Here is a 16,694-nt window from a genome sequence, read left to right as displayed (position 1 = left end):
TACTCGACGACCTGACTGATGAAGGCCAACATGCCAAACACCTCTGTCTACCTGCGATGCCACTTTCAGGGAACCATGTACTTGTAATCTTAGGTCCCTCTCTTCCACAACACTCACTAAGGCTTTACCATTCACTGTGTAAGAACTACCCTAGTTTGACTTCCTAAAATGCAACACCTTACACTTAGCTGGATTGAATGTCATTTACCAATCCTCAGCCCACTTAGTTAGCTGATTAAGATCTCCCTGTAATTTTTGATAACTTCCTTTACTGTGTAGGTTACCACCTATTTTAGCATCATCTGCATTTGTATAAATAATGAACAACAGAGGTCCCAGCGTTGATCCTGTGGCACACAACTAGTAACAGGCCTCTAGTCTGAGAAACAACCTTCCACCATCATCTTCTGCGTCCTATCTTCGAGCCAATTATGAACCCAGATAGCTGGCTCTCCTGGGTCTCTTGTAATCTAACCTTGTATACTAGTCTACTGAGCAGGGCATTGTCAAAGACCGTGCTAAAGTCCATAGACAACATCCACAGCCTCGACCCCATCCATTCTCTTGGTTATCTCCTCAAAATAACTAATTTGTCAGACACTACTTCCCATGCACTGACTAACCCTAATCAGACTTCGTCTATCCAAATGCTGGTAGATCCTGGCTGTCAGAATCCCCTCCAATAACTTGCCCACCACTGAAGTCAGACTCACCGGCTGGTAGTTCCCTGGCTTGTCTTTCCTGCCCTTAAATAACGGTACACATAATATCTACCCTGTCATGCCTCATGAAGATCTTATGTTTTAATGAGATCATCCCTCATTTTTTTAAACTTCAAAGAATGTAGACCCAGCCTGTTTAACCTTTCTTGATAAGTACAGTTCTCTCATGCCAGGAATTAACCTAGTGAACCTCTTTTAGGATTTCCTCCAAAGCTACCATATCCTTTCTTGTTAAGGGAACCAAACTGTGCACAATACTCCAAGTGTACCTCACCAACACCCTGTACAATTGTAACAAAACTTCCTATTTCTAAACTCTAATTCATTTGCAATAAAAGCCAATGTGTTATTTGCCCTCTTACTTACTACTAGCACTTGCTTGCTACTTTTTGTGACTCATGCACAAGAACTTGGATCCCTCAGTATTTCACTCTTTTGCTTTTTTTTCAATGTGATAATCTGCGTTTTGATTCCTCTTACTGAAGTGCATAACCTCACACTTTTCCATATTAAACACTATTTGGCTAGTTTTCCCCCACTCAATCTATTATAACCTGTTGCAGAGTCACAATATCCTTATCATAATTTGCCCTTGCACTTATTTTCTAGCTGGCCAGGATCATTGTAAATATGAAATGAAGGAAATGGGAATAACTGAGCTTTATTTATCTGAATGGAAGTAAGCCATATACTGCTTATCTGCCCTTGTGTCTATAATTTAGTTACTTGTATTTCTTTTGCATATTGAGTATCTTTGCTTTTGGTCAGTGATGTATAATGTAGTTGATCATGCAGCTATTCTTTGTGTAACGTGTTTGACAAATTGTCTTCCAAATTATCCTGGTGATCTCTTATACTAAGACTGTTTAATTTGGGGAAAAATCGATTATTGCAAAGCCAACCTATAAAGATTGAGTTGACCTTTCCAATTTGTCTTTTTGAATTCTGTTTATTGTTACTACAGGTTTTGTACCTTGCATTTGTTTTTTGCAGGTTGAAAACATTTTGTTAAATAATGATGGAAACTACGTTCTTTGTGACTTTGGAAGTGCAACTCATAAAATTCTTAATCCTCAAGTACATGGTGTCAGTTCCGTAGAGGATGAAATCAAAAAGTAAGTTCTGTTTCCTTGAATTCTTTAAAACTTCTGGATTTTACACCAGTCTGAAAGCTGGCATTTGGTGTTTCCGTCTCACTTGGAATAAAATCTTGTGGACTTGTGCCTATCAGCTGTATGTTTCAGCTTTATTGAATGACAGATGTACCACATCTGCCAAAATGCTGCATTACTTGCGTCCATCTTTTTATCAGAATTGACCAGATGGAGGAAAGGTAAATGATATAATATAAAGATTATTTTACTTTAATACTTTCAGTTTCTAAGTGAATTTGTACAATAATCCAATTATAATGTGTGGCAGTTCTAATAGCTTTTAAATGTCTGGTCAGAGATAATAACCATTAAATTCCCTGACAGCTTTGATGCACCCAAACCCTATCCCCAGATATTGCTTCTGTAACAGTCTGTTGAATGTTGTAGGGTTACCTCTGAGACCCAGCTACATCAGATCAGATATCTCTAGGGTTGGAAGGCCAAGCAAAGTTGATCCTGTGTATTCATATCTAGTGTAGGGAGAGTGTGGATGGTGAGTCTGAGCAGTGGGCAGGATCTTGCACAATTTGGCTATTTTTCTTGGTTAGTTTCCACAATTCTCATTTTTCATGGTTTTTGTGCACAAACATTTACATTTTTTCCCTCAAGTTTAGACCCTTTCCATTGTAATTACTATAATGCTATTAATAAATTTATATTTTTGAACATGATAGCTCTCGGCATTGTATTTTGGCTTGATTGTATGTCCGGAATTAGTTTAGTTTTGTTTATTAATGTCAAAGTGTGACCTGTGCAAATGTGCAACTTTTGTTGCCTGACATTGCTGATAGTTGAGGGTGTGGGGTGGAAATTAATTAAAAGTAGTTTCTAAAACAGCTGCACGTACTTTGCTTATTTGATCTTGTTTACTATGGTTAACAATGCTCTGATTTCCTGTGGTCTTGGTGTCATATGAAAACGCATTATCACTGGGCAGACCATATAAATGACGCTGCAAATAACTTGTATGGGTTGAAAATGTATACATTTTATTCCCTTGGAAACCTGAAATATGTTGGTCAGAAAATATCAAGATCTAAAATCTAGTTAGATACTGATTTACAGGAGACTATAAACTGATTATTATGTCACCAATTGCTTAAGTTTGGAAGGAGAGGGAATTTCAGGTTGGGTGTTTTTTTGGTAGATTGGAAAAATCAGTTATTTATTTTGCATTGTGGTTCTTAACTATATCTATAGCAGAACATAGATATAGGAAGAATAAAACTGTGTATGTGAAACTGGTACCATTTTTGAATGGATATAGCAAGTTTTTAAAATGGCACATACAATTTTTTGAATTTTTAGTTTCTGGTAAGTTTTAACTAAATGTAAGATTTATAAACAAAAGCACCAGGATTTAATTTGTTTTAAAATCAGTAGTTTGTGATGCATAATCCTTAATTTATCACTACTATGCTATTTTGTGAAACCCATCAATTAAAGTATGCTGTACTTTGGTTTCTGCTAGTGTAATTTGTTCAGAACACCAATGAATGTACATATAAACTGATTGTATTAAAAGTACAAAGGAACAGGATTTTACAAAAGTAAACATTTGTGATTCTTTTTAGATATACAACATTATCTTATAGAGCTCCTGAAATGATTAATCTTTATGGAGGGAACTTGATCACAACAAAGGCTGATATATGGGTGAGCAAAACTTTCAAAATTTCACTGAAATTGGGAGCTATTTGTGCTTTAAGATGGTTTGGTGGCAAGCAATTAGATAACTTGGTTCTCTTCACTTCCTGCATACTAGCAGCTGCAAATTGAGTAAAATTCTGTTGATTAAGTGTGGCCAGTACCTAAAGAGAAGCAACTATTTGCACCATCAGTTAACATAGGTGGCAGCAAAGGATATTAGGAAGTCAGCTAATTAGTGGGAATGGAATGCTGGGTCCAACAGATGAATCTTTAGATGAAATGTTCTTGGATATCATTAAAGGAAGTGGAAGATTAAAGCATGATTGGTGAAGGGGAATCTGAAGAGAAGTTGGTGGGAAGGGTTAAGAAAAAATTAAAAGCTTGGAGTTAACTATAGTTTTAAAAATGAAAACCTGGCATCTGCTCTTGAGTATTACATGTAATGCTGTTGCATAGGTGGTGGTTTCTGACACTTGGTGTACTGTAATTATTGTGTGTAAAATTGCATTTTGTTTATATAGCTAGCTGTTGCCCTCCAGTGGCATAATATTTTGTCATTGAGCAATTTTCTTCTATGAACATTAGCACAGGAACTATTAAGCTAATGACACCTAATCCCTTCTGCCTGCACATAGTCTGTATCCCTCTATTTTCTGCATATTCATGTGCCTGTCTCCCTCCACCACCACTACTGACAGTGCATTCCAGGCACCCATCACTCTCTGTGTGTAAAATAAAAAATCTGCCCCACACATCTTTCAACTTTCCCTCTCTCATCTTAAATGCACGTCCTCTAGTATTAGACATTTTGACCCTGGGAAAAAGATAGTGGCTGTCTGTCTATGCCTCATGTAAGTTTATAAATTTTTATCAGGTCTCCCCTCTGCCTTTGCTGCTCCAAAGAAAACACCCCTAGTTTGTCCAACCTCCTTGTAGCATGTACCTTCTAACCCAGGCAGCATCCTGGTAAACTTCTTCTGTACCCTCTCCATAGCCTCCACATCATTCCTATAATGGGGCAATCAGAATTGAATGCAATACTCCAGATGCAGCCTAACCAGTTTTATAAAGCTGCAACATAACTTCCTGACTCTTAAACTCAGTGCCTCAATTAATAAAGGCAAGCATGCCATTCACCACCTTTACCACCCTATCAACTTGTGCAGCCACTTTCAGGGAGCTATGGACTTAGACCCCTAGATCCCTCTGTTCATCAATGCTGTTAAGGATCCTTGGTCTCAGCTGATGAGTTCACATTGTTGCTCCTACTCTTTCTGAGCACTTCGACCAATATCTCTGTGTATTTTGCCCAGGCGCTTTTATACTTGTGAGGCAAACAGAAGGGCATAAACTGGATCCCAGTGCAAATACAGCTTTATTCACACACTTGCACTCACAGTTGATCATGCAATACTTAATATAGGTGCTATCTGTCCTGATCTATTGTGCTTGGGGCAGTCACAGGTGTCTTCCCTTGGCTCCCAGAGTCCAGGGTACTCTGCCCTTCATGAAGATTGGTCTTCTGCCTCAGATGGTGCTGTCTTCGCTCCCTTGGTTGGAACCCTCAAAGTAGCCTTCATTGGCTGTGTTCGTTCCTCTGTGGTTGCTGTCGAGGTTCTTCACTGCTGACGACTAGGCAGAGTTATCACTCCTCTGGCTTGTTGATGGGGGCTAATTATACACCAGAAACTTCTTTCAGCATGACCAATTGGATGGCAAGGTGGGAGGGCCACTGCTAGTCATTTTAAAGAATAATGTTTGGGAGAAGCTTTGAATGTACCCCTCCGAATAAGGTAGAGGTAGGAAACCGAGATTCCATTCCATCTTTTATTGTTTCTCTCTCCCTGTATTGACACTTGTGTTGACTAAGATACGATATCTTTAGTAGTCAGATGTAGTAGTCAGATGTACATCGAAACACAGTGAAATGCATCTTTTGCGTAGTGTGTTCTGGGGGCAGCCTGCAAGTGTCGCCACACTTCTGGTGCCAACATAGCATGCCCACAACTTTCTAACTTCCACGTCTTTGGAATGTGGGAGGAAACAGGAGCACCTGGAGGAAACCCACGCAGACACGGAGAACGTACAAACGTACAGACAGCAGTCGGAATTGAACCTGGATCGCTGGTGCTGTAATAGTGTTACGCTAACTGCTACACTACAGTGCCTGCTCTATCAATATCAATATGCCCTATGAATATTCAATCACTGATCAATAGGCCTATATGTGGTCAGTACTATCTATTCTCGCCATAGTATAACTAACTTGTGAGGTCAGACTGAATGCCTGGCCCAGCTAGTTTTGTGGATTTGGATCTTTCATTAGTCTAAGGGCAGCTTGGTCAACCTTCCCGTGATTCCCGGCTCCCTCTTCTGGGGAGCTGCTTGTCTGCAAGATCCTGACTCCTTTGCAAGCTTTCTCATTTTAAATCTGATCAACGTCTAAGTAAAATTGTTACGGCATTAAGCTGTTCATATTTACACCTTGGTAGCATTGTTGCTAATGGGCAGTTGCAAATTTGATAGTGTGCAATCAAATTAACAAAAAGGGGGAATATTAAAATGGCAATAATGAGCTGCAACAATATAAAATGGTTGTTTTCCCATTGACATGTATTGCTAAACTAATTTTAATGGCTTGAACACTGAATATTTTGTGGCATTTGAACACTTACCTGTTTAAAAAAAAATGCTTTAATATACAAGTTTGTTCACTGATGTTAAATATGCTGGGTTTTTAAAAATTCACCATGCGATATTTTCTCTCTTTTAGGCACTTGGATGCTTGCTCTACAAACTTTGTTTTTTTACTCTACCCTTTGGAGAGAGTCAGGTTGCAATCTGTGATGGGAACTTTACAGTGCCAGACACCTCTAAATATTCTCAGAAATTGCACAGTTTAATACGTATGTACAGTAACTTGAATATCATTACTTTTCACTTCCTAATTATCAATGAAAGTTATAAATGGTGTTATTTCCAAAAATACCTTAACATTTAGATTTTAATTTTCTTGGAGGGGAAATATTTCTGTTTTAAAAAAAAATTAAAATAGCATCTGAGTACATTTTTTACTTTCCAAAAAAACCCCTATAGATATTGCAGGTCAAATACTGAGAGATATTCATAATATACTGAAGATAGTTTTTGCTGAGCTTGAGAACTGCTCAGGCAGAGAGAAGCAGGGAGATGAGGAATGATATTCTTGTGCCTTAACAGGGGTGCATATAAAATAAAAATCCATGTCATTAGGTAGATACCTAAGATTCTATTTTGGTACTGATAAGCAAGGATGATATTCGGTATTCCAAGTTTGACAGGAAATAATCTCTAGCAGAGACCTTGGGGTAGAATCAAAGAATATACCTTTCTGTTCCAAGTGAATCTGAGTGCGTAGCTCCAAAGCAATTTAACCTCCTAAGCTACAGAAAGCTAAAATTAAGCACGAGAGCCATCACCTCAGTTTTACTTGAGTAAATATGGCAAATGTAAATTTTTAAGTGAAGATCCAATGAAGTGTTATAAACTGTGGAGTGTATGTAATCATTGCATATGGTTTCAAATGTAAATTAATTGAAATGTCTTGATCTTTGACACCTTGGAAGTTCTCAGAATAGTTAGTTGCAAGAAACTGGCCAGATTGTTGTTTTCTGCTAGTTTTTTTCCAGAAAGGAATACTTTACGATTTGCATTAGTTTCACAATTTGACTTCTGAGCATTTAAACTTGTGTCTCAAGTCCATAGCCACAGATTTGATGATTGTATCTTGGATACTAAAGAAATCCTAGCAATCCTTTTTTTAAAAACCAAGAATGCTTCAGATGCTTAATGTACAATGCATTTCATTAGTACCTTTTCACTTTTTATTTAAAAGGCTATATGCTTGAACCATGCCCAGACAAGAGACCCGACATTTACCAAGTTTCAGATTTTGCTTTTAAGTTGTCTGGAAAAATATGTCCGCTGCCAAATATAAATGTGAGTTTATGTTCTCTTTTTGGTGTATTTACTCTGATGGTCCATTGTAAAGATTTGGTTTATCTCTTTAAAATAAAATGGATAGAAGGAATGCTGTCATAACTGGAAAACTTACTGTGCCTATGGTAATTTGTTTGCATTTGATATTTAACAATATAATTTATTTGAAAATTATAATTTTGCAAATGAAATTGTACAGATTTTGCAGTTGTGTAATTACAGATCTAAAGTAAAGTAAGTCTAAAGTTATTTTGTATTTTTCATACTGATAAGCTATTTGAAATTCCGGAGTGCAATGTACTGATCTAAGTAGGATTTAGTTTTGTTTGCAGCCTTGTTTGCTAGAAGCTGTGAGGGTCTGTTTAAAAATCAGCCTTCACCCCATCATTATTGTGAATAATGAGGTACATTTTTAGTACAGCAACAGCAAAGTAATTTAGGTATTGCACAGGACTAGGCAGGAAGTTGCAGCATGCATTTTTCTTGATCCTTGAGTCCATATGCAATTATTAGCAAAAAAGGGGTGGAAAACCACTTGGCAGGTTTCCATTGTTTTTTTATTTTGTGCTGGACCTTCAAAAGATTTCCTGAGAGGAGTGGCCTTCTATCTGCTGTCAGCACAAGTGGTTGCAGCTCTGTTAACAAAGCAAGAAGAGCCTCATGCACATTATGGCGTTGATGATAATTGGACAATTCATTAATGGGACGTCAGTAAAACTTGGTGTTGTCTTCCAACAGATCCTGAGGTCAGCCTGAAGGCAGGAAAATGTTGCATTTTTTTGACTTATTTCTTCACCTCTCCCACACTACAGCATTTGTGACCTTTTGAGCTTTTGATCTCTTAGCAGTCGGACAGTCAGTGTTTAAAACTGTATGTGTAACAGCCCCTTCAAACCTGTGGTTGCACTGAAATTTCAATATTTTGCTTGCACTTCATCTTGCCACAAAATAGATGTGTCAAAGATGCCCTAAACAGGAAATCTTGATACTCCTGTCAACGTGATCCAGAGAAATCTTCCTTTTTTTTAGGGTATCATCAGACTTAAGTGACTGGCAATTAGGAATGAAGGAACATTCCTCATTAGCCTATCCTCCATGGCTGATCTTTGATTCTCAATTAACTGTCTTGAAAGCCTATCCCTTGTCATTTTTTAACGATCTATAATGTTTTGAAATGTTTGTTTTTGTGTTGTGGCTGTGGGGAAGAGGAAGAAAGATGTCCAAATTTCCACCACTTTCCTAAGTGCTCATGAACATCACTTCTGGATGAAATAGCACTCAATTGTTCTAGAATTCCCCGCAAGATGTTTTGTCTTTACCTACTCTATTAACTCCTTTATTCACAAAAAAAATCATTGTATGGGTTTAGGACTATAGTAGTCTAGGTGGCCTATGTTTTTTTTGCCTTGGTATCAAAAAATTGAAAGTACTGTAGTGCAGGCAGCAGCTCTGGAGAGAAACTAAACGTTTCAAATTAGTGATTTTTTTTTGTATCAGAACTAGAAGAAAAAGTGAACCAGTTTTGATATGCAGTGAAATTAGTCTGGGGGCGGGGGGGGGGGGGTGGGTGAAGGATGTGGTTGAGGAGAAGAGAACAAAAGAGCATTTATGATGGGATAAGAGGTTAAATTACCAAAGAGATGATGCAAATCAAGAGTGGAAGTGACAAGAAACAATGGATGGGTGTAGAATTATTTGAATTAAAATAGGTACTTGTTTCCCTATACCCTTGAGATAAAGGATAACATTCTGTATAGCCTTTCAAATTTTTTTTTACTTGTCCAGTAGTAAGTAATGATTTATTTATATGGTTCTGCAGTTTTTAGTTTCTCATTATTTGGAAGGCCCTGATCTTTTTTGGATCTAAAATAAACATCATTAAAGTCCCTTATACTCAACTCCTTTTGCCACAGTTTTGCTCATTTAGTCTACCAATGGCCCTTTGCAAATTTTTATTCCAATTTATTGTGTTAGTTAGTGCCAACAGCAAACTTGGATATTTGGCTTGCTGTACCTTGCATCGCAATTATTGATAAACACAGTTGAACATCTGTTCTGATATGTGGTCCTGAATAAATTTGTTCATTACATTTGATGATTATATATCATCCATAATCTGATGTTATCCATGCCCTACTTTGCTTCCAACCTTGTTCTATTCCTTATGAGTGTTAGTGCATTATTACTAATTCCATATGTACTCATTTAAAATTAACTATCAATTGCAGAAACCCACATTGGTTTTAATGTTTGTCTTTGAATGAAAAATTTTAGTTACTGAATGTTCTGTCATTCTGTTTTGCAGAATGTTTCTATTCCAACAGTACTTCCTGAACCCATGACCGCCAGTGAGGCAGCTGCCAAGAAAAGTCAGACAAAAGCTAGGTAAGTATGCCCAAGTTAGATCTGCCAACAACAGAAGTTCTCTGATCTCATTTATAATTTAGATCCACATGCAACCATTTAGGATGTGGTAATGTTCTGATATTAAATCTATTTCACTTGTTATAGTAGTGTAGTTTACCTAATTAAAAAATGTGGGTTACATTGTCTTGAAAATGGGACTAGAGCAGTAGTTTGAGTATCCATAGAAAAGTAAAAACTTGGAAAGGACACTACACTATACTTTATTGTATGTGTAACTCATTCATTTTCTGTCCCACAAAAAGGATCCTGTTTTGATTACACATCATCTGGCCAGTCTTTTGAATTATTTTCGAAAATATTTCTTTTGCTTGTACATCTATAATTCCTGGAATGTAACTGCAGCACTCTTTCAATTAACAATTTAAATCAAATCAGGATCAAGATTGGCAGGAAAGGAAGATATCCTTACAGATTGATAAATAATACAATAGTGACAAATTACGAAGGGAGGAATAAATGACGTGGAGATCAAAGTGGAATGGAAATTCAGGAAAAGCTTTGCATGCTCTCCCTATCCCTAAAGTTCTGTACACTTTCCTTTTCCCAGAGCTCTAAACTTCTCTACCGTTTTGAACTAACTCTTGGTACCTCTGAAGACTTGTCTCACTTGCTCTAAGAGCTTCGTTCATTTGTCCTCTGCACTTAATCCAATTACCTTAAAACCTCCTGTAGTGATGTTGCATGCAGGGAGCACAAGTCAAAAATGATCACTTCCTATGGAATTATTCATTCCCCACAAAATATTCACTGTGCTAGTGACATTACTCATGCACTGCCAGTAGGCAATACTCTTAACATTTAATACATTGATTTATTATTTTGCAACCCCTGCAGTCCAGTGAACAGGATTGTTCAATGTCTTTAAGAACTTTTTCATCACTTATGTACAATCCAGGTCTGCATATTTAGAGCACTGTTGGAAACTTGCAGCTTGAGAGCCACTTTTGCTTTTATAATGAAACACAATACTTAGCTAATCAAACAGCATGATGATGATGAGGAGGCTTACAGGAGTGAGATCAGTTGTGTTGAGTGGTGTCACAACAACAACCTCGCACTCAATGCCAGCATGACCAAGGAATTAATTGTGGACTTCAGGAAGGGGAAGTTGGGAGAGCGTTCACCAGCCCTCATTTTGAGGGGTCAGCAGTGGAAATCGTAAGCAGCTTCCAGTTCCTGGACATCAACCTATCAAAGGATCTATCCTGGGCCCAACATGTTGCTGCAGTCACGAAGGAGGCATGCCGGTGGCTCTACTTTGTTAGGGGTTTGAGGAGATATAGTACGTCACCAAAGACTCTGGCAAATTTCTATAGATGTATGGTGGAGAGCATTCTGACTGGTTGTATCACACCCTGGTACGGAGCCTCCAATGCACAGGATTGCAAGAGACTGCAGAGGGTTATAGACTCAGTCTGCTCCATCACGGGCACAACCCTCCCCACCACAGAGGACATCTTGAAGAGGCAGTGCCTCAAGAAGCCGGCATCCATCATCAAGGACCCTCACCATCCAGGAAATGCCCGCTATTCGTTACTACCATCAGCGGAAAGGTACAGGATCCTGAAGACTCATACTCAATGATTCAGGAACAGCTTCTTCCCCTCCTCCATCAAATTTCTGAATAATCCATGAAACCAGGAACACTACCTCATTATTCCTTTTTTTTTGCACCATTTATTTGTTCTTGTAATTTATATATTCCTATGTTTTTGTACTGTACTGCTGCTGCAAAACAAATTTCATGTCTTATCAGTGATAATAAATCTGATTCTGAGCATCTGTAGAGAGAGCATGCTTACATTTTGGGTTGACCATAATGGTGCTGCCCAACCTAAGTATCATTTTTCTGTTTTATTTCAGGTTTCCTGCATCTTCAATGTTTTGCTTCTGCTTTTCATTGCCTTTTTTATTTCTTGTTCCTTTTTGTCCTGGTCTGTAGTCTGTATGCTTACCCTCCTTTCGAGTTCTGCTCCGAAAGTAACCAAGTTTGGTTAGAATTCTTTCTTGAGGTCTGGCCACAGCATGATCATTGATATTTGATCACATGATATCCATAAGCACGCCCAAGTGTTTGGTCTTTTGTTCAGTATCTGTTGTCGCTTTGCTCCAGCAGTTGGTAAGAACCAGAAATAAATTCACAAGGGGAAAAACCCAGAAATGCGGTGAACTTTTGATTCTATCACTGAATAATAGTGACTTGATGAAATTGTGTGCAACGCATACTGATAACACATTTCCTTCATAACCTGTTTAATGCAGTAACTTCCAGTATGTGAGGCATAGTAAGAGTAATTGACCCAATATCCTACCAATAAGTAGTTTAACTCATTGATATTCATCCTGAAATTGCAACCAGAAACCTCCCTACACTATTTGAGGTACAGTCAGTCTCTCTAGTTGATGCTTTTAAAAGGTTTATTCTCAAAAGTTTGGACTCTGGTCTTGTACAGTAAAAACATCAAAATGAGAGTCTCGGAGCAGTTGTTAGGAAGCAATTAATAAATCAGACTAACCTGAATCAAAGTGAGAGATTGATTGCTAAGGGCAGTGGACTTTGAGCTGGCCATTTCTCTCAAAGGGCTCAGCAGTAACATTTCCAAATCAATACACAAGCTCAGATTTTATGATGGATATTTCATAAATGATAGAAATTATAGCACAATAGGTGCAACACACAAAATGCTGGAGGAACTCAGCAGATCAGGCAGCATCTATGGAGAGAAATAAACAGTTGATGTTTCGGGTCGAGACCCTTCACCAGGACTAAAGGAGTCCTGGTGAAGGGTCTCGACTTGAAGCATCGACTGTTTATTTCTCCATAGATGCTGCTGACTTGCAGAGTTCCTCCCAGCATTTTGTGTGTGTTGCTCCAGATTTCAGCATCTGCAGAATCTCTTGCACAACACGTGGTCACTTGGCTCCTGATTCCTCTGTCAATGAGCCGTCCATCTCTGGACCCTTGGTTTTCATTTATTGCATTCCTTTTAAAATTTTTATGTAGGTGAAAACTGGCTATGGTTGAAAATATAGTTGTGAGCCCTTGGTCTAAGAATATTTCCTTCTCACTTCCTCGGTGTCAATCTCCTTGTTCCATGTTTATCCATCAGTGCAAATGATCTTTCACATAGTGATTGAGGAATGAATTGATAAGCGGTGAAGTCCTGAGTGGGCCGCGGACTTGCAGAGTTCTGTTTGAGATGAACCCCCAGATTAAGTTTTGCAAAATTAATGTTTTTTTTGCCAAACTGTTCTGCAGTAAAGTAGAATTTTGCAGGTAAACATATTTCTGTACACTTGGGAGTATGTTAACCTTTGAACAGAATGATGAATTTAAATCTCAAAAATTGATGAGTCATGGATAGGTCCAATGTTAATTTTCAATCTCAAAACTCCTAGCAGTCCCCCTAGCACCTCCCCCACTCTGCTTCTGCATCCTACCTGCTGTAGCAGTCTGCTCTGGAGTACCTCCTGCCTGACCAGAAGGTTGATCAGGCTGACTTCTGGTTAAGAAGCCTGTTATAAAAGAAAACTTCCACTCCCTTCCATGGAAGCAGACCCAGTGAGTATTGGGCTCTTAGCACTTCAGTTAAATTTGTAGTTGTTCACAATTACAATTTATTGGTAGATTTTTCCAGTACAGTGAGCCCATACTTTTAGCAACTGCAAAATTTGTTAATGTTCAATACAAGCTGAATAAATAGTTTTTGTTAGATGAGTCTTGTGAAAGTGTAATTTACTTCATTATTATTCAGCTTTAGTATTCTTTACTGTTAAAGTACCTATTATATGTATAATTTTCACAGACTAAGTGAGGCAGTAGGACCAACGGAGACATCAATAGCACCAAGGCGAAGACCAAAAGCCAACACCAGTGCTGTAAATGCAAGTGTTCTACCAATTCAGAGCACAGTAACTCCATTGAAAAGATCAATTCCAAGTGACTCTGGAAACCTTGGACAAAAAGGTAATTCCTTAGCTGAAAGCTAAAAGTAACTTAATACTAACGTGTCAATATTGCATTTGGAATTGAGGCAACATAACTTTTTGAATACTTTAAATTATTACTTTATTCGTAATTATTTAGGCACTCAGATGAGGATATTATTTGTGTTTTCAGATTTAATGATCCATCTAGCAGCTTTGTTTAGGGAAATTTATCTTGCAATTTAAATCCAGTGATATGTGTGGATACTTTTGTTTGATGGCACATTTCTAAATTAGACCATTAGATCATAAAACACTACAGCACAGATACAGGCCCTTTGGCCCAGCAAGTCCATGCCAACCACGGTGCCTGCCTAGTTAGTAATTTCCTGCAATTGGCCCATATCCCTCCAAGTCCCATCCCTCTATGTACCTACTCAAATGCTTCTAAAAGGTACTATTGTTGCTGCCTCAACCACTTCCTCAGGCAGCTCATTCCATATACTCACCACCCTCTGCATGGAAAAAGTTCCCTTTCAGATCTTACCCCCACACCCTAAATCTATGCCCCTTAGTTTTGGACTCCCCTACCCTGGGGAAAAGACTGTTACCATCCACCTTATCTATTCCCCTCATAATTTTAAACACTTCTGTAAGATCACCCCTCATTCTCCTACATTCCAAGGAATAAAAAGCCAACCCCTCCCTATAATTCAGGCCCTCTAGTCCTGGCAACATCCTCGTAAATCTTTTCCGCATTTTCCAGTTTAACCATGTCTTTCCTCTAACAGGGTGACCAAAACTGTACACGGTATTCCAAGTGCGGCCTCACAAGTGACTTGTACAATGGCAGCGTAATATCCCAGCTGCTGGACTCAGTGCCCTGGCTGAAGGCTAGCATGCTAAAGGCCTTTTTCATCACCCTGTTTACCTGTAACGCTGCTTTCAGCAAACAATGCAATTGTACTTCTAGGTCCCTCTGTTCCATTACACTCCATAGTGTCCTCCCATTCATAGTATAAGTCCTACACTGGTTTGACTTTCCAAAATGCATCACCTCACACTTGTCTGTATTGAAATCCATTTGCCATTCCTTGGACCACTTCCCTAACTGATCAAGATATCCCTGAATGCAGGCAAGAAAAAAAATCTTTAAAAATGGGGATTTGAAGATGAGCTGTGAAAATCACATGGCAGAAAGTTCCCAGTATAAATATTGAAATAATCCCTGGCAGACTTTGGGAGAAGTGGAGCCTGGCCAGTTTGATTTGCAGTGGCAAGGGCCCAAGCTGTTACAGGTCCATCTAGGATCCCTGGTCACTGAAGGTGCTGAAAAGTATATCTGCAGAGGTGAGACATATACTGTAACTAATCTTCTTTGTAGGAGGTTAGCCTTAAGAATATAAAACCTTCAGGTTTTTGTGGAACCCTATTTATACACAAGCAGATACTGGTCTCATTAGATGTATCTATATTGAGTCCCTCATAATTTTAAACACTTCTATAAGATCGCCCCTCATTCTCCTACATTCCAAGGAATAAAAAGCCAACCGGGCTAGGAAGGCTAGAACTGCTGACGTGAGGCAATGGCATTTCTCAGGAAGGTGGTTGTGTTTGACATAAGTGAATATCTGACCCCAGTAGGCTGCAATGGAATCCTGACTTGGGACCAGAAGCTAGCTTATCTGGTATCTAGCTTAATGTCTAGTGCTTCAGAAGACTTCTGCCAAAAGTACTGAGAGTTTGCATACTTTTTGGGCAAATAATTTTTAAGATACTTGGAGAAATGAGAGTGTGCAGATGCTGGAAATGCTGAGTTTCTCCAGCATTTTGTGTTGTTTAAGATACTTGCGTTTATTTTCCCCACTAAAGCATTTGATTTTGAAAAAGGTGAGAAATGAAGGTATAATGTTAATTGGCACAAATGAATCTGATCTAGGTGCCTAGTAAGCTCTTGTTTCCCTTAGGCTCCTAATTTTAAAAAAATACTCATGTTTCCAGACAAAGCCATGTTTCTTCATTTTCCCTCCCTTCCTTACTTGCCAAGAAATTCTTCCCAGAGATGTTAAGTTGTCCATCACATTAGCTTATAACCCCGTCAATTATCTGCTTCAGTCTTTGTTACGTATCTGTGCCCTTGCATGTTATATGCTCTTTTTGCCTTTGATATTGTTTTAGAACAAAAAATGTTAAATTAATTCCAGTAAGAAAATGTGAGTACTAAATTTTGATGATTCAAATATATAGGTGCATTCTGTTGTCCCACTGCTATCTTTCCACATTATTTTCATCATTTGAGAGCACAGTATTTTTCTCTTTACACCTCACAACTGAAGCTAATTAATAATCAGATACTGGTATGCTCTTGAGTATGGAACAGTATATTTTGTGATGGCCTTTTTGGTGTTTTTATTATGCCAAAATCCCTTAGACTTTTTGTCTCGTGTTGCATTCTCTCCTGGATGATCTGGTTGATTTGTGGATTCACCTTTTGAAGAGCTATGTTACAAATTCATATCCAAGCCATTAGTGATCACATAAGTTTTACAAGTTATTTGCATGTTAGCTATTAAAAGTAGAATTGAATAGATGGAAAGGATGATTGACTTTTCTGTATTAATAAATACTGAATGGCTGGCCATATTGACAGTCATGAAAGGGTTTGTCCTTTAGTTTAAAACATTCTGTTTGTGGGGGTTAACAGTCTAGTCATATTAGAGTAAAGGCCACACAGCAGATTTTGATCTCTGGACATTCTGCACCAAATATTTAGTGAAAAATATCATGTTAGGTTGCAGATCTAGAATTTTTATACCTGTGGGAATATGCTTTAATA

At 38.3% G+C, this 16,694-nt stretch overlaps 1 protein-coding gene across 4 annotated transcripts in view; it reads left to right on the top strand.

Annotated features, from left to right (window-relative positions):
- The window catches only part of bmp2k (BMP2 inducible kinase), a 59,905-nt gene that overhangs the window by 22,048 nt on the left and 21,163 nt on the right, over nt 1–16,694 (top strand). For all 4 annotated transcript variants that reach the window (XM_052044301.1, XM_052044293.1, XM_052044318.1 and 1 more), the window contains exons 5-10: nt 1,716–1,837; nt 3,451–3,532; nt 6,300–6,432; nt 7,401–7,504; nt 9,810–9,889; nt 13,738–13,898. In XM_052044301.1, the coding sequence (XP_051900261.1) occupies nt 1,716–1,837; nt 3,451–3,532; nt 6,300–6,432; nt 7,401–7,504; nt 9,810–9,889; nt 13,738–13,898 (682 nt within the window). The remainder of the gene's footprint in view (nt 1–1,715; nt 1,838–3,450; nt 3,533–6,299; nt 6,433–7,400; nt 7,505–9,809; nt 9,890–13,737; nt 13,899–16,694) is intronic.

Source organism: Pristis pectinata, chromosome 2 (genome assembly GCF_009764475.1).
Source record: "Pristis pectinata isolate sPriPec2 chromosome 2, sPriPec2.1.pri, whole genome shotgun sequence".
Lineage (NCBI taxonomy): Eukaryota > Metazoa > Chordata > Chondrichthyes > Rhinopristiformes > Pristidae > Pristis > Pristis pectinata.
This window is presented reverse-complemented; position numbering and strand designations above follow the sequence as displayed.